General features: G+C 40.7%; 2 protein-coding genes across 3 annotated transcripts in view; one reads left to right on the top strand and one right to left on the bottom strand.

Annotated features, from left to right (window-relative positions):
• Nucleotides 1-22,625, bottom strand: part of ZNF157 (zinc finger protein 157) — a 61,954-nt gene extending 39,329 nt beyond the window's left edge. Inside the window, exons 1-2 of one of the 2 annotated variants that reach the window (XM_025468931.3) lie at nucleotides 22,084-22,625; nucleotides 20,061-20,267 (exon numbers count right to left, since the gene is read on the bottom strand). In XM_025468931.3, coding sequence (XP_025324716.1) covers nucleotides 20,061-20,132 — 72 coding nt within the window. In that variant the 5' untranslated portion in view covers nucleotides 20,133-20,267; nucleotides 22,084-22,625. The remainder of the gene's footprint in view (nucleotides 1-20,060; nucleotides 20,268-22,083) is intronic. The other variant, XM_025468932.3, reaches the window with a different exon arrangement.
• LOC112673186 (methylosome subunit pICln-like) lies at nucleotides 12,698-14,273 on the top strand. Its single transcript, XM_035711762.2, is given in 3 exon segments — nucleotides 12,698-12,843; nucleotides 12,934-13,028; nucleotides 13,031-14,273. Coding segments are annotated over 3 exon segments (705 nt in total). The 5' UTR covers nucleotides 12,698-12,718; the 3' UTR covers nucleotides 13,516-14,273.
• Nucleotides 22,626-23,213: the final 588 nt, after the last annotated feature.

Here is a 23,213-nt window from a genome sequence, read left to right as displayed (position 1 = left end):
AAAATTAATTAAAAATGGGCAGAGAACTTAAAAGACATTTTTCAAGAGAAGACAGGTGGATGGCCGACAGACACACAAAAAGATGTTCAAAATCACTCATCATCAGGGAAATATAAATCAAAACCACAATGAGATAACACCTCACACAGTCAGAATGGCTAGTATCAAAAAGAAAAGAAACAGGGATGCCTGGGTGGCTCAGCGGTTGAGCATCTGCCTTCAGCTTAAAGCGTGATCCCAGGTCCTGGAATCGAGTCCCACATCAGGCTCCCTGCATGGAGCCTGCTTCTCCCTCTGCCTGTGTCTCTCTGCCTCTCTCTCTCTCTGTGCCTCTCATGAATAAATAAAATCTTAAAAAAAAAAAGAAAGAAAGAAAGAAAAGAAAGAAAAAAGAAAAGAAAAGAAAAGAAAAGAAAAGGAAAGGAAAGAAAAGAAAAGAAAAGAAAAGAAAAAAGAAAAGAAAAGAAAGAAAAGAAACAAGTGTTGGCAAAGATGTGGAAAAAAAGAAATCCTAGTGATCCTTAATAGGAATGTAAGTTTGTGCAACCACTGTGGAAAACAGTATGGAAATACTTTTTTAAAAAAATTAGAAATAGAGGTGCCTGGGTGGCTCAATCATTTAAGTGTCTGCCTTCTGCTCAGGTCAGGATCCCAAGATCCTGGGATCAAGCCACACAATGGGCTCCCTGCCTGAGAATTCAACTTCCCCTCTCCCTCTGTCTGCCCCTCCTCCTGCTCAGGCTCATGCATGCTGTCTCTGACAAATAAATAAATAAAATATATTTTTTAAATTAGAAATAGAAATACCATTTGATCTAGTAACTCCACTAGTGGCATTTACCCAAAGAAAATGAAAACACTAATTTGAAAAGATGTTTACTGCAGCATTATTTACACTAGCCAAGATATGGAAACAACCCAAGTGTCCATCCACAGATGAATGGATAAAAAAAATACGGTATGTATATATACATACACACAATGGAATATTGCTCAGCCGTAAAAAAACAATGAGGGATGCCTGGATGGCTCAGTGGTTGAGCATCTGCCTTTGGCTCAGGGTGTGATCCCGGGGTCCTGGGATTGAGTCTCACATCTGGCTCTCTGCAGGGAACCTGCTTCTCCTTCTCCCTGTTTCTCTGCCTCTCTCTGTGTGTCTCTCATGAATAAATAAAATCTTAAAAAAAAAAAATAGAATGAGATCTTGCCATCTGCGAAAACACAGATGGACCTAGAAGGTATTATGCTAAGTGAAATAAGTCAGGCAGAGAAAGACAAGTACAAGTACCATATGATTTTACTTATACATGGAATCTAAAAAATAAAACAGACTCAAAATACAGAGAACAAACTGATGGTTGCCAGAGTATAGGTGGATGGGGGAACAAGCAAAATAGATAAAGAGGATTAAGAGGCAGAAACTTCCAATTATAAAATAAATAAGTCACACAGATGAAAAGTACAGCACAGAGGGGGCACCTGGGTGGCTCAGATGGTTAAGTGTCCGACTCTCGATTTCAGTTCAGGTCATGATCTCAGGTTTGTGAGATTGGGCTCCACGCTCAATGAGGAGTCTACTTGAGATTCTTTCTCCCTCTGCTTGCATGCTCTCTCACTCTCTCTCTAAAATAATTAAGTAAATCTTTAAAAAAAAAAAAGAACAGCATAGGGAATATAGTTAAAAATAATGTAATAACATATAGAGACAGGTAGTGACTACACTTATGTGGTGAACAGAGTCATATATAAAATTGCTGAATCAGTTCTGAAAAATAGTTTTGCTGGATATTAGATTGCTGGTTAACTGTTATTTTCTTTCATTATATTGAATATGTTATCCCACTGCTTTCATTATTGAGATTCTATTATTTGCTGAGACATTGTCATAAAACCTTTGTTAAAGTATGATTTTCTTTTGTTGTTTGAATATATTTAAAATAAGTGCTTTGGGGGGCTCCCAGGTGGCTCAGTGGCTGAGCATCTATCTGCGTTTGGCTCAGGTCGTGATCCTGTGGTCCTGGGATTGAGTCCAGCATTGGGCTCCCCATAGGGAGCCTGCTTCTCCCTCTGCCTATGTCTCTGCCTCTCTCTGTGTGTCTTTCATGAATCAATAAAAAAAATTTTTTTTTAAATTGCTGAATCAATGTTGTACACCTGAAACTAATATAATGTGGTATGTTAATTATGTTTTAATTTTAAAAATCTGTATCTGTAGGGATCCCTGGGTGGCGCAGCGGTTTGGCGCCTGCCTTTGGCCCAGGGCGCGATCCTGGAGACCCGGGATCAAATCCCACATCGGGCTCCCGGTGCATGGAGCCTGCTTCTCCCTCTGCCTATGTCTCTGCCTCTCTCTCTCTCTCTCTCTCTCTCTCTGTGTGTGTGTGTGTGACTATCATAAATAAAAATTTTAAAAAAATCTATATCTATAATCTATAAATTTCCCTGGGGTAGGAGTAACTTGAAAAAGTCAAAAGATAAATAACTAACTGGCTATGAAGTCCCTGCATATGGTAACCAACTGTCAGAAGCCTAAAGAGTCTAAAGGTCTGACACAAGTAACTTCCAACGGCTTTCTTATGTAGTATATCATATACCCAGTATCACTATGCTTTTAGATGGTATGTTTTGCTTAGAAATATTTTACCCTAAAACTCTTAAGCCCACACAAAGTAACTGGTATATCAATGAATAACTTGACTCTGGGTCAGATACATTTTCATTAACCAATCATATGATAATCTGTTTTAGCCTTTCTTTTGTTACACAACAATTGCAAGGAAAATCTTCTCATTTTTAATTATAAACACTGAATGAAAAATCTTTTCAAAAATAAAAAAGCCACAGAAAAGCTGTGATACCATTCATAACAAGATTGTAATTAAAGAGAGATGTCGGCGTGTCTCAGTCCATTAAGCATCTGCCTTCAGCTTAGGTCATGATCTCAGGGTCCTGGGATCGAGCCCCACAGAGCTGGGAGCCTGCTTCTCCCTGCTTCTGCCTCCTTCTCTGTCTCTTGTGAATAAATAAATAAAATCTTTATAAAGGCACCTGGGTGGCTCAACGGTGATCATCATTGGTTCAGGTTGTGATCCCGGGGTCCTTGGAGCAAGTCCCACATCAGGCTCCTCACAGGGAGCCTGCTTCTCCCTCTGCCTAGGTCTCTGCCTCTCTTTCTGGGTCTCTCATGAACAAATAAATAAAATCTTTTAAAAAATTAAAAATTTAAAAATAAAATCATTAAAAATAGATTATAATTGAAGATCTTATTTCCATCATCCATATGAAGATCAAAAGATTTTTTGACACTCAAGTATCATGAAATCTTTACTATAGAGGAAGTATTGATTTCCCTATGAAGGCATTGTAATACATGTGTCTGATTGCACTTCTTACTCTGTTATGTCTTCCCAAAATGTCAGAGATCAATCTAGACATCTTTGTCTTCTTCCAGATCTTAGAGAAAAGCTCAGTTAATCTTTACACACTGTTGGTGGGAACATAAATTGGTACAGCCACCGCAGAAAACACTATGGTGGCACCTCAAAAAATCTGAGGGGCACCTGGCAGGCTCAGTTGGTACAGCATGCAACTCTTGATCTCAGGGTCATGAGTTCAATCCCCACACGGAGAATGCAGTCTACTTAGAAAAAAATTTTTGAAACAGAAATACTATATGATCCAGTAACTCTACTACTTTTTTAAGATTTTGATTTCTTTTTTCTTCCCCAGCTGTATTGAAGTTAGAGGAAGCCAGCTACGAAAACTTAATAAGAACAAGATTCTCAGGGGATCCCTGGGTGGCTCAGCAGTTTCGCACTGTCTTTGGCCCAGGGCGTGATCCTGGAGTCCCGGGATTGAGTCCCACATCGGGCTTCCTGCATGGAGCCTACTTCTCCCTCTGCCTGCGTCTCTGCCTCTCTCTCTGTATCTCTCATGAATAAATACATAAAATATTTTTTAAAAAAAGAACAAGATTCTCATAACAATATAAAAAAGGTCTAGGTTTCAATGGATAATCACACCAAAAACCAGAAAAACCTCAAACTGAATGAAGAAAAATCAATTGGTATCAAGACTGAGATAACAGGGGCACCTAGGTGGCTCAGTGGTTGAGCATCTCCCATCAGCTCAGGTTGTGATCCCAGAATCCTGGGATCGAGTCCCAAATCAGGTTCCCCACAGGAAGCCTACTTCTCCCTCTGCCTGTGTCTCTGCCTCTGTCTGTGTTGTGTCTCTCATGAATAAATAAACAAAATCTTTAAAAAACAAAAAAAGACTGAGATGACAGAAAATTATCCAACCAAGACTTTCAATGAGCCATCATAAAAATGCTTCAATGAGCCTGTCTCAGGAAAAAAACAAGATATAAGGCAGACCCAAATGGAAATTTTAGACCTGAAAAATACAATAACTAAAATAAAAAAACTCATTGGATGGCCTCAAAAACTGAACAGAGGGAACAGAAATTACCCAATCTGAACAGCACAGATAAAACTGAATAAGAAAAAAAGTGCCTTAAGGATCTATAACAAAAGAACCAAATCGTGTAATCAGAAAACAGGAAGGAAAAGAGAAAGAGAACAGGCCTTAAATTAACAACAATTCTGGAAACAACAGATGTTGACAAGGATGTGGAGAAAGAGGACCCCTCTTACATTGTTGGTGAGAATGCAAACTGGTGCAGTCACTATGGAAAATGGTATGGAGGTTCCTCAAAAAAGATAAAAATAGAGCTATCCTACGACCTAGCAACCACACTACTAGTTATTTATCCAAAGGATACAAAAATAGTGATTCCAAGGGGCACTGCACCCCAATGTTTATAGCAACAACGTCCACAATAGCCAAACTATGAAAAGAACATAGATGTCCACCAACAGATGAATGGATTTTATATATATATATAGAATAGTCTGTAGTATATATACTACAGACTATTACTCAGCCATCAAAAAGAATGAAATCCTGCCATTTGCAATGACGTGGATGGAACTAGACTATATAATGCTAAACAGTCAGTCAGTCAGAGAAAGACAAGTACCATATGATCTCACTCATATGCAGAATTTAAGAAACAAAACAGATGAACATAGGGGAAGGGAAGGAAAAATAAGATAAAAACAGAGAGGGACGCCTGGATGGCTCAGCAGTTAAGCTCTGCTTTCAGCTCAGGATGTGAGCCTGGAGTTGAGGGATGGAGTCCCACATCAGGCTCCCTGAGGGGAGTCTGCTTCTCCCTCTGCCTATGTCTCTGCCTCTCTCTCTCTCTGTGCCTCTCATGAATAAATAAATAAAACCTAAAATTAAAAAAATTAAAAAAAAAACAGAGAGAGAGGCAAACCACAAGAGACTCAACACAGGGAACAAATTGAGGGTCACTGGAGGGAAGGTGGGTGGGGAAATGGGGTAACTGGGCAATGGGCATCAAGAAGGGCATGTGATGAAATGGGCACCAGCTGTTATACACAACTGATTAATCACTAAATGCTACATTGAACCTAATAATACACTATCTGTTAACTAAGTTTAATTTAAGTTTAGAAAAAAAGGGGGGGGGGAGTACATGAAGAAATAATGGCTATAAATGTCCCAATTTGGCAAAACATAAATTTACAGGGGCCTCTGGCTGGCTCAATCAGAAGAGCATGTGACTCTTGATCTTGGGGTTGTGAGTTCAAGCCCCACATTAGGTATAAAGATTACTTAAAAATAAAATCTTAAAAAATAATAATAAATTAATTAAAATAAATTTACAGACTCAAGAACCAGAAAAAAACCCCAAACAGGATAAAATCAAAGAAATCGTCACCAAGATGAATTGTTAAACTTTTGAAAACTAAAGATTAAAAAAAAATATATATATGGGCACCTGAGTGGCTCATTCGATTAAGTATCTATCTTCAGCTCAGGTCACGATCCTGGGGTCCTGGGATCAAGGCCCTCCCACTCCTGCCCCAGTCAGGCTCCCTGTTCAGTAGGGAGCCTGCTTCTCCCTCTCCCTGTCCCCCATTCGTGTTCTCGCTCTCAAATAAATAAATAAAATCATTAAAAAAATATGTATTTGGAACGCCATGATTGAGAAATGATACTTTACCTACAGAAACAATTTGAGTGAAGAAGATTTCACATCAGAAACCATAGAGGCCATAGGAGGTGGGACATTTTTCAGCTGAAAGAAAAGAACTGTCAACATGAAAATATCCCTTCAAGAATGAAGGACGGAGGGACACCTGGGTGGCCATGCCTTCAGCCTAGGGCATGGTCCTGGAGTCCCAGGATCGAATCCCACATCGGGCTTCCTACATGGAGCCTGCTTCTCCCTCTGGCTATGTCTCTGCCACTCTCTCTGTGTCTCTCATGAATAAACAAAATCTTAAAAAAAAAAAAAATGAAGCAGACGGGCAGCTGGGTGGCTCAGTGGTTGGTTCAGTGTCCGTCTTTGGATCAGGTTATAATCCCCGGGTGCTGGGATTGAGTCCTGTTGCTTCTCCCTCTGCCTGTCTCTGCCTCTTTCTCTATATCTCTCATAAATAAATAAATAAAATCTTAAAAAAAAAAAGAATGGAGAAATAAAGACTTCTCAGATGAAAAAAAACTAATAGAATTGTCCCCAGCAGACCTACCTAAAAGAATGGCTAAAGTAAGTTCCCTAAACAGAAAAGTAAAGACAAAAGAAGGAATCCTGAAACACCGCAAAGGAAGAAAGAATACAGGAAATAAGACTATGGGTAGGGACACCTGAGTGGCTCAGCGGTTGAGCATCTGCCTTTGACTCAGGGCATGATCCTGGAGTCCTGGAATCGAGTCCCACATTGGGCTTCCTACATGGAGCTGGCTTCTCCCTCTGCTTATGTCTCTGCCTCTCTCTTTCTCTCTCTCTCTCTGTCTCTGTCTCTCATGAATAAATAAAATATTTAAAAACTAAAAATAAATAAAAAGAAAAAATTAAAAACATCATGCAAGTGTATGGTATCTAAAAAGAAAGTCACTTCAAATATAGCAATATAGGCACACTGAAGGTGAAAGTATGGAAAAAGATATATCATGCAAATGTTCATCAAAAGAAAGCAGAGATGCCTGGGTGGCTCAGGGTGTGATCCTGGGGTCCAGGATCAAGGCCTACATCAGGCTCCCTGTGAGGCTCCTTTCTTTAAAAAATAATAAAGAAATCAATGACAGAGAACAAGAGAATCTCCAAACACTTGGAAACTAAATAACACATTTCTAATAATCTATGGTTCGAAGAGGAAGTCTCAAAGGAAATTTTAAAAACTACAATGAACTGAATGAAAATGAAAATACAACCTTTAAAATTCATGGAACACATCTAAAGCAGTGCTGAGAAAAAAGCACATAGCACTAAATGCGTACGTTTAAAAGAGAAAAGTCTCAAAAAGTCTAAGGTCGCACCTCAAAAATCTAAGAAAAAAGACCATATTAAGGATATGTTGTTTAAAGGTACAAACTTGAAACTAGTAGATAAATAAGTACTAGAGAGCTAACGCACAGCAAGTTGATGATACAATACAATATTATAAACTTCAAAGTTGCTTTTTCTTAAGATTTTATTTATTTATTCATGAGAGACACAGAGAGAGAGAAAAAGGCAGAGACACAGGCAGAGGGAGAAACAGGCTCCTTGCAGGGAACCCAATGTGGGACTCGATCCCAGGACCCTGGGATCACGTCCTGAGCCCAAGGAAGACGTTCAACCACTGAGCCACCCAGGCATCCCTCAAAGTTGTTTTTTAAAGATTTATTCATTTATTCATTTATTTGAGAAAGAGAGGGTACAAGGTAGGGGGAGGGGGAGCAGGAGAGGGAGAAGCAGACTCCCAGCTGAGCAGGGAGCCCAACTCAGGGCTCCATCCCAGTACCCTGAGATCATGACCTGAGCCAAAGGCAGATGCTTAACCAACTGAGTCACCCAGGCACCCCAAACTTCAAAATCGTCAAGAAACTAGACCTAAATTGTTCCCACCACAAAAAAGAAATGATAATTATGCAATGAGATAGAGATGTTAGCAAACACAATAGTAATCATATTGCAATATATAAATGCATCAAATCAGTATGTGTATACCTCAGGGGATCCCTGGATGGCTCAGCGGTTGGGCGTCTGCCTTCGGCCCAGGGCATAGTCCAGGAGACCCGGGATCGAGTCCCGTGTAAGGCTCCCTGCATGGAGCCTGCTTGTGTCTCTGCCTCTCTCTCTCTCTCTCTCTCTCTCATGAATAAATAAATAAAATCTTTAAAAAAAATAAAAATAAACCAATATGTGTACACCTCAAACTTATATGTTATATAACAATTATATTTTAGTTTTTTAAAAAGACCAAAATAAACCCAGAGCAAGCAGAAGGAAATAGAAAAGAGCAGAAATTAATAAAGTTGAAAACAGAAAAATAATAGATAAAAATCAATGAAACAAAGAGGTGGCTCTTTGAAAAGATCAATAAAATTGAGAAACTTCTGGCAAGACTGAAAAAAAGAGAAAAATCAAATTACCAATATCAGGAATGAAACAAAGGATATCACTAAAGACCCTGCAGACACCAAAAGGATGAAGCAAATATAAACAACTCTTCATATATACATTTGATAATTTAGATGAAATGGACTGATTCTTTAAAAAAACAAAACAACAACAACAAAAAAAACCAACTACCACAAATTGACTGATATGAAATGGATAATTTGAATAGCCCTAAAACAACTAAGGAAATTTAATCCATAATTTAAAACTCACCAAAAAAGAAATCAGTCGATCAATGAATCTGTGGCCTAGATGGTTTTCCTGGAGAATTTTACCAAATTTTTTTTTTTTAAAGATTCTGTTTTATTCATGAGAGACAGAGAGAGAGGCAGAGACATAGGCAGAGAGAAAAGCAGGCTCCATGCAGGGAGCCTGATGGGCACTCCATCCTGGGGCCCCAGGATCATGCCAGAAGCTGAAGGCAGATGCTCAATCGCTGAGCCACTCAGGGGTCCCTTACCAAATTCTTTTAAAGAATTAACACTGGCGGGGATCCCTGGGTGGTGCAGCGGTTTGGCGCCTGCCTTTGGCCCAGGGCACGATCCTGGAGACCCGGGATCGAATCCCATGTCGGGCTCCCGGTGCATGGAGCCTGCTTCTCCCTCGGCCTATGTCTCTGCCCCTCTCTCTCTCTCTCTGTGTGTGACTATCATAAATAAATAAAAATTAAAAAAAAAAAAAAAAAAGAATTAACACTGGCGGCCCAGGTTTAGCGCCGCCTTCGGCCCAGGTTGTGATCCTGGAGACCCGGGCTCCCTGCATGGAGCCTGCTTCTCCCTCTGCCTATGTCTCTGCCTCTCTCTCTCTCTCTCATGAATAAATAAATAAAATCTTTAAAAAAATTAACACCAATTACAACACCTCTTACAGGAAAAAGAAGAGGAAGTGATTCTTCCAAACTCATTCTAGGATGCTAGCATTTGCCTGTGACAGGCTAAAAAGGGACCCCCCCACACACAAAGATATTCACATCCTAATCCTGGCAACCTGTGAATATCACCTTTATAGGGCAAGAACAAAAGAGTCTTTGCAGATGTGATTAAGGATCTTGAGATGAGTACCCTGAATTATCCAGGTGGGTCCTAAATGCAATCACATGTATCCCGATAAGAGAGAGGCAAAAGAACTTGACACACACAGACACAGAAGGCAGTGATGTGAAGACAGAGTCAAGAGATTTGAAGATGCTGGCCATTAAGAATAAAACGATGAAGCCAAGGAATAGCTGCAGCCAGCCAGAAGCTAGAAGAGAGGCAAGGAATAGATTCTCCCCTAAAGGCTCCGGAGGGAGTACAGACAGCCCTGCCAAAACCTTTATTTTGGCCCAAGGATACTTACTTTGGACTTAAGGCCTCCTTAAGAACTATGAGAGAATCAATTTCTGTTATTCTAAGCCACCAAGTTTGTGGTGATTTGTTGCAGAAAACACATGAAACTAATACATTCCCTGATTACAAAATCAGACAAATACAATATAAAAAAGAAAACTACACACCAATATCACTCATGAATATGTAGGAAAAAATTCTTGATAAAATATTAGCAAATATAATTCAACAATATATTAAAAGAATTATACACCATGACCAACTGGGGTTTACTCCAGGAATGCAAGGCAGGTTCCACATTCAAAAATCAATCCATGTGAGGGACGCCTGGGTGGCTCAGCAGTTGAGCATCTGCCTTTGGCTCAGGACGTGATCCCAGAGTCCTGGGATCGAGTCCCACATAGGGCTCTCTGCATGGAGCCTGCTTCTCCTTCCTCTTCCTATGTCTCTGCCTCTCTCTGTGTGTCTCTCATGAATAAATAAATAAAATATTTTTAAAAAATCAATCCATGGGCAGCCCGGGTGGCTCAACAGTTCAGCGCCGCCTTCTGCCCAGGGTATGATCCTGGAGACCTGGGATCGAGTCCCACGTCGGGCTCCCTGCATGGAGCCTGCTTCTCCCTCTGTCTGTGTCTCTGCCTCTCTCTCTCTGTGTGTCTCTCATGAATGAATAAAAAAAGAAAAATAAACCCATGTAATTCACATTAACAGGATCTTAAAAATTACATGATAACCAATGTAAAAAAATTTTTGACAAAATTCAACACTCATTTCCGCCAAAAATATGAACAGAAACAGGAATAGACAGGAACTTCTTCAACTTGATAAAGAGCATCTAAACCAAAACTACAACTCATATTATATTTAATGGTGAAAGACAATATTAACAGCAGGCAAGAATATCCAAGGGGCATCCCGGGTGGCTCAGTGGTTTAACGCCACCTTCAGCCCAGGGCCTGATCCTGGAGACCCGGGATCGAGTCCCACATCAGGCTCCCTGCATGGAGCCTGCTTCTCCCTCTGCCTGTGTCTCTGTCTCTCTCTATGTGTGTCTCTCATGAATAAATTTAAAAAATCTTAAAAAAAAAAAAGAATATCCATTCTCACAATTCTTATTCAACATAGTGCTAGAAGTTCTAATAATGTAAAATTAGGCAAGAAATGGAAATGACAGGTATACAAAATAAAAAAGAAAAAAGCCCCTATTTATAAATGAAATGATTACCTATGAAGAAAAATCACCAAAAAATCTCTAAAAACATAAAAACCTCAGGACGCCTGGGTGGCTTGGCAGTTGAGCATCTATCTGCCTTCAGCTCAGGGCATGATCCCGGAGTCTGGGATCAAGTCCCACATCGGGCTCCTTGTGGGGAGCCTGCTTTTCTCTCTGCCTGTGTCTCTGCCTCTCTCTGTGCCTTTCATGAATAAATAAATAAATAAATCTTTAAAAATAATAATAATAAAATAAAATAAAAATAAAAACCTCCTGGAGCTAATAATTGAATTCAATGAAGTCACAGGAAACAGGATACAATACAAAAACCCACTGTATTTGTTTGCAATGAAAATGTGGACTTCAAAATTTAAAATATAAAATCATTTAAAATCACTTAGAAATATGAAATACTCAAGTATAAATCTAACAAAACATGTAGAAAACTTATAAATCAATAACAACATGCTAGCAATCATAAAAAAAAAAAGGACAGGACTGGAGGCATTGTGCTGATTTCAAACTATCATACAAAAGCTATATAGTAATCAAAACAATATGGTATTGGCATAAAAACAGACACATAAGTTAACAGAATAGAACAGAGAACTCAGAAATAAACCCATGCATATATGGCCAATTAATTTATGACAAAGGACCCAAGAACTTTCAATGAGGAAAGGACAGTCTCTTCAATAAATGGCATTGGAAAAATTAGACAGCCAGTGCAGAAAAATGAAACTGGGGACCACTAGCTTATATCATACACAAAAATCAACTCAGAATGGATTAAAGACTTGAACCTAAGACCTTAAGCCAAAAAATCCAAGAAAACATAGGCAGTAAGCTCCCTGACAGTCTTGGTGATGCTTTTTTGGATTTAATACCAAAAGCAAAGGCAACAGAAGCAGACAAACAAATGGGACGACATCCAACTAAAAAGCTTCTGCACAGCAAAGGAAACTACCAACTAAATGAAAAGGCAACCTACTGAAGGGTAGAATATATTTGTAAATCATATATCTGATAAGGGGCAATATCCAAAATATATAAGGAACCCATACAATTCAATAGCAAAAATAAATAAATACTTATTTAAAAACGGGCAGAGGGGGATCCCTGGGTGGCGCAGCGGTTTAGCGCCTGCCTTTGGCCCAGGGCGCGATCCTGGAAACCTGGGATCGAATCCCACGTCGGGCTCCCGGTGCATGGAGCCTGCTTCTCCCTCTGCCTATGTCTCTGCCTCTCTCTCTCTCTCTCTCTCTCTCTCCCCCATCCTCTCTCTCTGTGTGACTATCATAAATAAATAAAAATTTAAAAAAATAAAAAAAATAAAAAAATAAAAAAATAAAAACGGGCAGAGGGATGCCTGGGTGGCTCAGCAGTTGAGTGCATCTGCCTTCGGTTCAGGGCATGATCCCAGGGTCCTGGGATTGAATCCCACATCAGGTTCCCTGCATGGAGCCTGCTTCTCCCTCTGCCTATGTCTCTGCCTCTCTCTTTCTGTGTCTCTCATGAATAGATAAATGATCTTTCAAAGAAGACATGCAGATGGCCAACAAATACATGAAAATATCCCAACATCGGGAGTCGCCGTGCGGCAGCTCCCTCCTGGCCTATGTCTCCGCGCTCCCTGCCGCAATGAGCTTCCTCAAAAGTTTCCCGCTGCCCCGCTCGGCCGAGGGGCTTCGGCAGCAGCAGCCCAAGACCGAGGCTGTGCTGAAGGGCAAGGGCCTCGGCACCGGCACGCTCTACATCGCGGAGAGGTTTTGAGTCTCCGGCCCCTGAGTGAGAATCATCAATGTGCCTGTCTCTTCTGTGAAAAGGTGTGGGAGGTGTTGCTCTTGGCAAGATATCCACCTGTCTTGGTTAGATGGCTCTGGATTAGGATTCTCACTGGAATACCCCACCATTAGCTTGCATGCGATGTCCAGGGACCTAAATGCCTATCCACAGAGCATTTGTATGTTATGGTGAATGCTAAATTTGGAGAAGAATCAAAAGAATCTGTTGCTGAAGAAGAAGACAGTGATGATGATGTTGAACCTATTGCTGAATTTAGATTTGTGCCTAGTGATAAATCAGCATTGGAGGCAATGTTCACTGCAATGTGTGAATGCCAGGCTTTGCATCCTGATCCTGAGGATGAAGATTCAGATGATTACGATGGAGAAGAATATGATGTGGAAGCACATGAACAAGGGCAGGGGGACATCCCTACATTTTATACCTATGAAGAAGGATTATCCCATTTAACAGCAGAAGGCCAAGCCACCTTGGAGAGATTAGAAGGAATGCTTTCTCAGTCTGTGAGCAGCCAATATAACATGGTTGGAGTCCGGACAGAAGATTCAATCAGAGATTATGAAGATGGGATGGAGGTAGACACTACACCAACAGTTGCTGGACAGTTTGAGGATGCAGATGTTGATCACTGAAGATGATTTATGCTGCTGTGGGATTCTGCTCATAACTAGGAAAGAACTAAAGAACTTGGTGCCTCTTCTACTGTGGAGTGGGTGTTGATGAAAGTCTTTTTCCTTCTCCAAAATTTACCTGAACCAGTTCTTTTTTTGAGACAGACTATATACTGAGACAAAAAGTTGTCACCAGCAGAAGAAACTATGACCTTTATTAACAAAGGTGAATTAACTTAACCAAGAGGGTATTTGTAGTTTATCATCTACCCAAAACTTTTGTGTATAGGTATCCTCTGAGTAGGCCTATAGTTCCTGCTTTCACTATATGCATCTTCTGTAACCTGGCAGGCCTATGTGGTGAGAATGCGCAGGTACTTGAAGACATAGGTAGACTGGATGGGAAGGAAGGAGGCTGAATCTAAGATATATCCTTTAGAGCCTAAGGATTCCCTTACCCCTTAAAAAGAAAGACAAAGAGATCTCAGAGAAATCCTGGCCACTGCTTGTTCTTCACAGGGATTAAGGTCTTTTTACTAATTTGGGATCCAGGTTAATTCATTTAGGCATCTTTAGAGAGCCTCTTGGGAAATATCCTAGCCACATGAAATACCACTAATATGGATGCTTCTGATTAGCTTTTACTTCTTTCACCATGTTTCACCAGTCTGTTTTGTTATAACCTCTTAGGTTATAGCCTTTAATTTCTAACCTCTTAGGTCAGTTTCCATAACAAATGAAATTGGGACGAAGTCCTCACAGTACTTCAATGATAATTGTTTTGTCTTTGTAATAGTTTAACAAATAAGTCTAGGTTTTCTATTAAAAAGAAAAAAGAAAAAAGAAAATATCCCAACATCACTAATTTAGGGGCACCTGGCTGGCTTAGTCTGTAGAGCATGTGATTCTCGATCTCAGGGTTGAGTTTAAGCCCCACACTGGGCATGGAGCCCACTGGAAAAAAAAAAAATCACTAATCTAATCATTGGAGAAATGCAAAATAAAACCAGAGTGAGACATCACCCCACACCTGTTAGAATGGCTAGTATCAAAAAGACAAGAAATAACAAGTGTTGGTGAGGATGTGAAGAAAAGGGAACACTTGTGCACTGTTGGTCGAACAGAAACTGGTACAGCTGCCGTGGAAAACAGTATGAAGTTTCCTAAAAAAATTAAATCTAGAACTATCATATCATCCAGCAATGCCACTTCTGAGTATTTATTCAAAGTGGAATAAAGCAGTAACAAAGAAAAAAAAAAAACAGTAACAAAGAAATATATGCACCCCCATGTTAATTGCCACATTATTTGCAATAGCCAAAATATGGAAGCGATCTAAGTGTCTATTAACAGATGAATGGATAATGAAAATATGGGGTGTGTATGCGATATACACACAATAGAATATTATTCAGCCATAAAAGAAAAGGGAAATCTTGCTATCTGCAAGAATATGGATATACCTTGAAGGCATTCTGCTAAGTGAAATAAGGGAAATATAAAAAATAGTGAAAGGGAAAAAAGGGGAAAGGATAGAAAATGAGTGGGAAAGATCAGTGAGGGTGACAGAACATGAGAGACACCTAACTCTGGGAAATGAACAAGGGGTGGTGGAAGGGGAGATGGGTGGGGGCTTGGGGTGACTGGGTGATGGACACTGAGGGGGACACTTGACGGGATGAGCACTGGGTGATATGCTATATATTGGCAAATTGAACTCCAATAAAAAATATTTAAAAATATATTAAAATGCAAAAAAAGAAAGAAAGACAAACACTGTATGAGGTCACTTATATGTGGGTTCTAAAAACAAAACAAAACAACAAAAAACAAGTTCATAGTACAGAGAACAGATTGGTGGATGCCAGATATGGGGCAAAATGGGGGAAGGGAGTCAAAAGGTACAAACTTCATTATAAAATAAATTACGGGGATCCCTGGGTGGCGCAGCGGTTTGGCGCCTGCCTTTGGCCCAGGGCGCGATCCTGGAGACCCGGGATCGAATCCCACATCGGGCTCCCGGTGCATGGAGCCTGCTTCTCCGGTGCATGGAGCCTGCTTCTCCCTCTGCCTATGTCTCTGCCTCTCTCTCTTTCTCTCTCTGTGACTATCATAAATAAATAAAAAATTTAAAAAAAAAGTCTTAAAATAAATTACGTCATGGGGATGTAATGTACAGCATGGCAACTATAGTTAATTAAACTGTATTGCATATTTAAAAGTTGCTATGAGACTAAATCTTAAAAGCTCTCACCACAAGAAAAAAATTAATAACTATATATGGTGATGGATATTAACTAGCCTTATTGTGGTGATCATTTTGCAATACATACAAATATCGAATGATTATGTTGTATACCTGAAATTAATATAATGTTGAAGTCAAGAATACCTCAATTTAAAAAGAGCATGGTAGGGATGACTGGGTGGCCCTGCAGTTGAGCGTCAGCTTCAACTCAGGACGTGATCCCGGGATCTGGGATTGAGTCCTGAATCGGACTCCTGCATGGAGCCTGCTTCTCCTTCCCCTGCCTATGTCTCTGCCTTTCTCTATATCTCTCATGAATAAATAAATAAAATCTTTTTAAAAAAGAACAACACGGGATCCCTGGGTGGCGCAGTGGTTTAGCGCCTGCCTTTGGCCCTGGGCATGATCCTGGAGACCTGGGATCGAATCCCATGTTGGGCTCCCGGTGCATGGAGCCTGCTTCTCCCTCTGCCTATGTCTCTGCCTCTCTCTCTCTCTCTGTGTGACTATCATAAATAAATTTAAAAAAAAAATTTTTAAAAAAAAGAACAACATATTGGAGAAAGAATAGACAATTTTATCAGTGGAACAAACAGAAAGAAAGTAGACCTGAGCGCCTAGGTGGATCAGTCGGTTAAGCATCTGACTCTTCGTTTCAGCTCAGGTCATGATCTCAAGGTCTTCAGATCAAGGTCTGCATCAGGCTCCACGCTCAGTATCAGTCTGCTATCCCTCTCCCTACACTGCCCCCCCACCGCATCGCTTGCACAATTGTGCACACTCTCTCTCTCTCAAATAAATAAAATATTTAAAAAGAAACAGGAGGGATCCCTGGGTGGCGCAGCGGTTTGGCGCCTGCCTTTGGCCCAGGGCGCGATCCTGGAGACCTGGGATCGAATCCCACGTCGGGCTCCCGGTGCATGGAGCCTGCTTCTCCCTCTGCCTGTGTCTCTGCCTCTCTCTCTCTCTGTGACTATCATAAATAAATAAATTTAAAAAAAAAATTTTAAAAAATAAAAAAAAAAGAAACAGGAAAAAAGAAAAAGAAAAAGGAAATAGACCCACACAAATATAATCAACTGATCTTGGACAAAGGAGAAAAAGCAATTCAATGGAGAAAATAAATAGTGCTGAAACGACTGGACATCCATATGCAAACAAAAAAACTAGACTCGGTCCTTTTATCTTTCACAAAAATTAACTCTAAATGGATCTTAGACCTATATGCAAAATGTAGAACTATAAAACTTCTACAAGATAATAAGAGAAAATCTAAGTGACTTGGGTTTGAAAATGTTTTAAAATACAACACCAAAATTACGATTCATGAAAGGAAAACTGACAAGTGGGACTTTATTAAAATTTTAAAATTCTGCTCTATGAAAGACACCATTAAGAAAATAGACAAGTCACAGAATGAAAGAAAATATTTACAGAACACACATCTGATAAAGGACTTGTATTTAAAACATATAAACAAAAAAAAAAAATAAAACATATAAACAATTCTTAAAACTCAACAATAACAAAATAAACAACCCAATTTAAAAATGGATAAAAGAGGGACGCCTGGGTGGCTCAGTGGTTGAGGGTCTGCCTTTGGCTCAGGGCGAGATCCCAGAGTCCTGGAATCGAGTCCCACATTGGGCTCCGCACAGGAAGCCTGCTTCTCCCTCTGCCTATGTCTCTGCCTCTCTCTGTGTGTCTCTCATGAATAGATAAATAAAATATTTTTTAAAAATGGATAAAAAGGGGCAGCCCAGGTGGCTCAGCAGTTTAGCGCTGCCTTCAGCCCGGGGCCTGATCCTGGAGACCCAGGATGGAGTCCCACGTCGGGCTCCCTGCATGGAGCCTGCTTCTCCCTCTGCCTGTGTCTCTGCCCCTCTCTCTCTGTCTCTCATGAATAAATAAATAAAATCTTTTAAAAAAATGGATAAAAAGGGGGGCACCCGGGTGGCTCAGTCAGTTAAGTGTCCAACTCTTGATTTCAGCCTAGGTCATGATCTCAGAGTTGTGAGATAGAGCCCTATGTTGGGTTCCATGCCCAACAGGGAGCCTGCTTAAGATTCTCTCTCCCTCTCCCTTTGCCCCTCCCCTGCTCATGTTCTCTCTCTCTCAAATAAATACATAAATCTTTTTTAAAAGGACAAAAGATCTGAACAGACACTTGACCAAAGAAGATATACAGATGGCAAATGAGCACATACAACTAGATTCAACATCATTATGGAATTGTAAACTAAAACAATGAGATACCATTACACACCTATTGGAATGGTTAAAATCCAAAAATCCGACAATATCAAATGCTGACAAGGATGTAGAGCAACAGGAATGCTCTCATTCATTGCTGGTTTGAATGCAAAATGGTGAAGAACTTTGGAAGACAGTTTGGCAGTTTCTTATAAAGCCAATCTTACCATATGACCCACAATTGCACTCCTACTTATTTACCCAAGTGAATTAAAAACTTACATCCAGGGATGCCTGGGTGGCTCAGTGGTTGAATATCTGCCTTTGGCTCAGGGCATGATCTCGGGTCCAGGGATCGAGTCCCACATCGGGCTCCCTGTGAGAAGCCTGCTTTTCCCTGTCTCTGCCTCTCTCTGCCTCTCATGAATAAATAAACTAAAAAAATATATTAAAAATAAAAACTTATGTCCAGGGACGCCTGGGTGGCTCAGTGGTTGAGCGTCTGCCTTTGGCTCAGGGCATGATCCCAGAGTTCTGGGATCGAGTCCCACATTGGGCTTTCTGCAGAGCCTGCCTTCTCTTCCCTCTGCCTGTGTCTCTGCCTCTCTATGTGTGTCTCTCATGAATAAATAAATAAAATCCTAAAAAAAAACTTATGTCCACACAAAAACCTGTATACAAATGTTTATAGCAGCTTTATTCGTAATTGCCCAAAACCAGGAACACATAAATGTCCTTCAATAGATGAATGGATAACCAAATTGTGGTACATCCATACAATAGAATTATTATTCAATGATAAAAATGAGCTATAAAGCCATGAAAAGACATGGAGGAAGTTAAAATGCAAATTGCTAAGCAAAAGAAGCTAATCTGAAAAGGCTACAGACTGTATGATTACAACTATGACATTTTAAAAGAGGTAAAACTATAGAGACAATTAAAAAAAAAAAAAACAGTGGTTGCCAGAAGAAGTCCAAGCATAGGAGAGAAAAGATGAGTAGCTGAAGCACAGATCAAACTGTTCTGTATTGAAACTATAATGTTGGATATGTGTCATTATGCTTCTATCAAAACCTACAGAATGTGCAACACAAAGAATGAACCTTACTACAAAACCGTAGACTATAATTAATAATAGGGTATCCGAATCCATTCATCATAACAAATGTACTAAACTAATGCAAGAGATTAATCATGTGGAAACTGGGGGAATACAGAGTGGTACATGGAAGTATATGTACTATTTTCTCTATTATTTTGTAAATCTAAAATTCTACTAAAAAAATTAAGTCAATTAATTGTTTGACATGCACTTAGCATACAATCCAGCAATTGCATTCAACACATACAAAATCCTTACACAAACAATCATAGCATCTTTTTTTAAAAAGAATTTATTTATTTGACAAAGAGGGAGGGAGGGAGAGCACAAGCAGGGGGAGTGGCAGACAGAGAGAGAGGGAGAAACAGACTCCTCGCTGAGCAAGGAGCCCAATGCAGAGCTCAATGCCAGGACCCTGGGATCCTGCCCAGAGCCAAAGGCAGATGCTTAACCAACTGAGTCATCCAAGCGTCCCCAATCATAGCACCTTTATTCATAATAGTCAAAAACTGGAAACAACCAATAGGTCCTTCAACTAGAGGTTGGTTAAGCAAACTGTGGTACATTTATGCCATGGAATACTGTTCGGTAATAAAAAGGAACAAGCTATCCATATACACAACGATCTGCACGAATCTCCAGAGAATCATGCTGAGTAAAAAAAGCCAGTCCGAAAAGATTATATACCGTATTATTCCATTTATATGTCATTACTTGAAGTAACAAGACTATAGAATCAGAGCACAGATTAATGATGGCTACAGGTTAAGGATAGAGTGGGGGAGGAGAGAAGTGGTTGTGTCTAGTAAAAGGCAAGATGAGGGATCCTTGTAGTGATGGAAATGTTCCCTATGTCAATATCCTGGCTGTGACACTATACCAAGGTTTTGCAGGACGTTCCTACTGGAGGACACTGAGTAAATGGTACATTGCATTTGTATCTACAATTATCTCAAAACTAAATTTATCTTAAAAAAAAAACAAAAGAAAAAAATTTTAAAGTAGGCTCCTCCTCCTTACCTCAAATGATCTGCCAGACTGTCCTGGAACCAAGGCAGGGAACCTCTGGGGTGATTTCCCATTAGCTGGCATGTTCACCCTGGGTCTCAGACCACCTTCCAAAGCTGGAGGGGAGTCTGTATGTGGGCTGCGATCAGAATGAATGGAAGATCCCGCAGCCTCCAGTAAGGAGAAAGCTCAACAGCTCCACAGAGACACCAAGAAATCCTAAAAGGACAGTATCCATGTCATCAGTGTCATTCCATATCTACACCACAAAGTTCAGCAACCCCCACTCTGAGTGTTAGGGTGAATTATGGAAACAATCATGATATTTGAAGTCAAATTAATGATCTCAGAGTCCTTTATACTGGGGTGGCTCCACAGGGAGCTTCATACCTTATCTAGCCAGCCTATTCCTCAATTCCAGGTTCAAAGTAGATCTGGGTTTGCAGGAAGGGCAGAAATGGGGCAGCAAATGGTGCTAAAGCCCTAAGCCGTGGACAGAGGGAGGGCTTGTCCATGGGGACTTGGTGGGTGTCTGTGGAGGCAGGAGAAACCTGGAGACCTGGCAATCTGAATGAAAGGTATCTCTTTCTGCTCTCCTTAATTATCTTGCCATTTTAGGGTGAAAAATCCCTCCTGAATTCTACAGGAAGCTCTTAGCCTCTTCTTTCCAGAAGATGGTTCAACATCAATAATATTATTTATTAATCAACAAATGGGGGATGGCCATGCTGCTATGAACTTACACCAGAAAAGCATATGACACAATCCAGGAGACATTACCAATAAGACTCCCAACTAAAATTAGGGAAGATGTAAATCACTTAAATATCACAAAAATCATTTACTAAACATAGCCCTGAACTATGATGCTAAAAAATACAATGATGAAGCTACTGCCATTAAAATTATCAACAACATAGGGATGTCTAACACAGCTCAAAATTGTTTTGCTGGCTCTAGCTCACACTATGGAAGATGAAACAATCAGAATGAATGTTGTAAGGAAATGGAAATGTGGCTTTCTTTGCCAATGATATGATTTTATACATAGAAAAAGACAGTACTAGCATTCATAGAGCAATTTGATAAGGGGCTGGATACTGCATAAAATTATAAGAGCATATAGTTTTTCCTCTATAATAGCAATGGTCAAATGAAAACGGCGGGGGGTGGGGAGGGGAACCAATTAGTAACAGCAGGAAATACGCAAAATACATTGAAGGAGTTGAACTTCTATGATTAAAAAATTGACAAATATAAAGTAGTCACACAAATATACCATATCCTTGGATAAGAAGATGTTATAAAAATGTCAACCCTCCCAAAAGCATTATAGTAATGTAAATAATAAATTTAGGGTAGCCCTGGTGGCTCAGCGGTTTGGCGCCACTTTCAGCCCAGGGTGTGTGATCCTGGAGACCCGGGATCGAGTCCCACGTCGGGCTCCCTGCATGGAGCCTGCTTCTCCCTCTGCCTGTGTGTGTGTGTGTGTGTGTGTGTCATGAATAAATTAAATCTTTAAAAAAATAATAAATTAAAAAAACAACTCTCAATAATAAGATGGTGTATATAGAATGTTGTGGAATGCAGCTAAAGAGATCTTTAAAGAAAAATTCATGTTCTAAATGGCTTATAACAAAGAAGAAAGGCTGAACATTAGTGAATTAACATCCTATTTAAAAAGTTAAAATGGTACAGAAAAGAGCAGAAATTAAGGAAATATAAAACAAAGGTACAAAAAAAATAATAAAAAAAAATAAAACAAAGGTACATCAGAGAGGATCAACAAGGCCAAAAGTTGGTTCTTTGGAAAGACTAGTAAGATCAGCACACCTCCGGGGAGACTGATAAGGAAAATCTAAACACACACTCTATTAAGACTTGACAAGACGCAGCGAGGAATCTGAAACCTGACTGCCCCAGAAGCCCCATCCCTGACATGCACAGATTCCCATTCACCAGAGTCTTTAACTTCCCACCAATGGACCTTCACGAACTGACAATTCATCATTCCCAAAGCCAACAAAGCCATCACCTCAAAATCACTGATGACTGTCACGCCATAAAACCTCGTGCACTCGCTTTAGCGCCGCGCGCCAACAAGACTTAAACGTCCTCTGAGGGCCACTTCCGTTTCCTGTCCACCCCGACAGTGCCCCTTCTGGGGTGCTGGTCTCGCACAGGATCCTAAGGGCTGTGATGCTGCAGTCTACTCGCTCCGAGACGTGCGCTTACGGATCTACGGAGACTTTGCCCATGAGTGGTGGTGTCGGGAAAGGAACATGGCTGTGCGGAGGCGTTCCTCCGTGGGGGCTGCCATCTTTGCGCCCATTCCGTACAGTGGGCTGTTCCATGGGAGGCGGTGGCTGGGGGCGCAGTTCCGGGGTAGAAATCTGCGGGCAATCATTCCGGGAGGAGCTGGTCTTTGGAACTGGGTTCTCTGGGTCTGTACAAAGTTTAAAAAAGCGGAGGTGCCGACGCTCGGGGAGAGGTGTCCTGATCTTTAAGGGAGATATCACACGGCGTGGGAGGGGGGAGTCAGGATTAGTTTCCCCTGGGAAGATGTCACTCGAAGAAAAGGAGAAATTAGAATGGTACAGTCCCCCTCCTGGCAGATACCACTGGGCAAGAGAGGGAAGGCGTCGCTGTGGTTCAGCCCTCTTCCTGGAGGTACCGCTGGAGAAGAGTGGGGAGGAGTCATGGGGACACATTGTTTTGATGTGCTGGACAGTTGGTTAGAGGGTAATGGAAACCCCCTCAATCTCCATTACCTCCATTATCCCCACTAAAATAATAATGGCTAGGAATAATAATAATAGCTATTGATATGGACAACTAATATTTTTAAGCAAATTATCAATAGAAAAATATTTAGAAAACATCATAAATGTACTTTCTCTGAAAACACATCTCCGAGACACACTCCTAACTCCTCCTGTCAACCAGTTTACAGCCCCTTAACCTCTCTTACGTGGGAATTTAGGAGCTACTAGTACTCTTGGGAGAAAGGGAGAATTCTTCGGGCGCCCGGGTGGCTCAGCGATTGAGCGTCTGCCTTTGGCTCAGGGCCTGATCCTGGGGTCCTGGGATCCAGTCCCGCATTAGGCTCCCTGCGAGAGCCTGCTTCTCCCTCTGCCTATGTCTCTGCCTCCCTCTCTGTGTCTC

This window comes from Canis lupus, chromosome X (assembly GCF_003254725.2).
Source record: "Canis lupus dingo isolate Sandy chromosome X, ASM325472v2, whole genome shotgun sequence".
Lineage (NCBI taxonomy): Eukaryota > Metazoa > Chordata > Mammalia > Carnivora > Canidae > Canis > Canis lupus.
The sequence above is the reverse complement of the archived record's forward strand: the minus strand, read 5'-3'. Positions and strand labels throughout refer to the sequence as shown.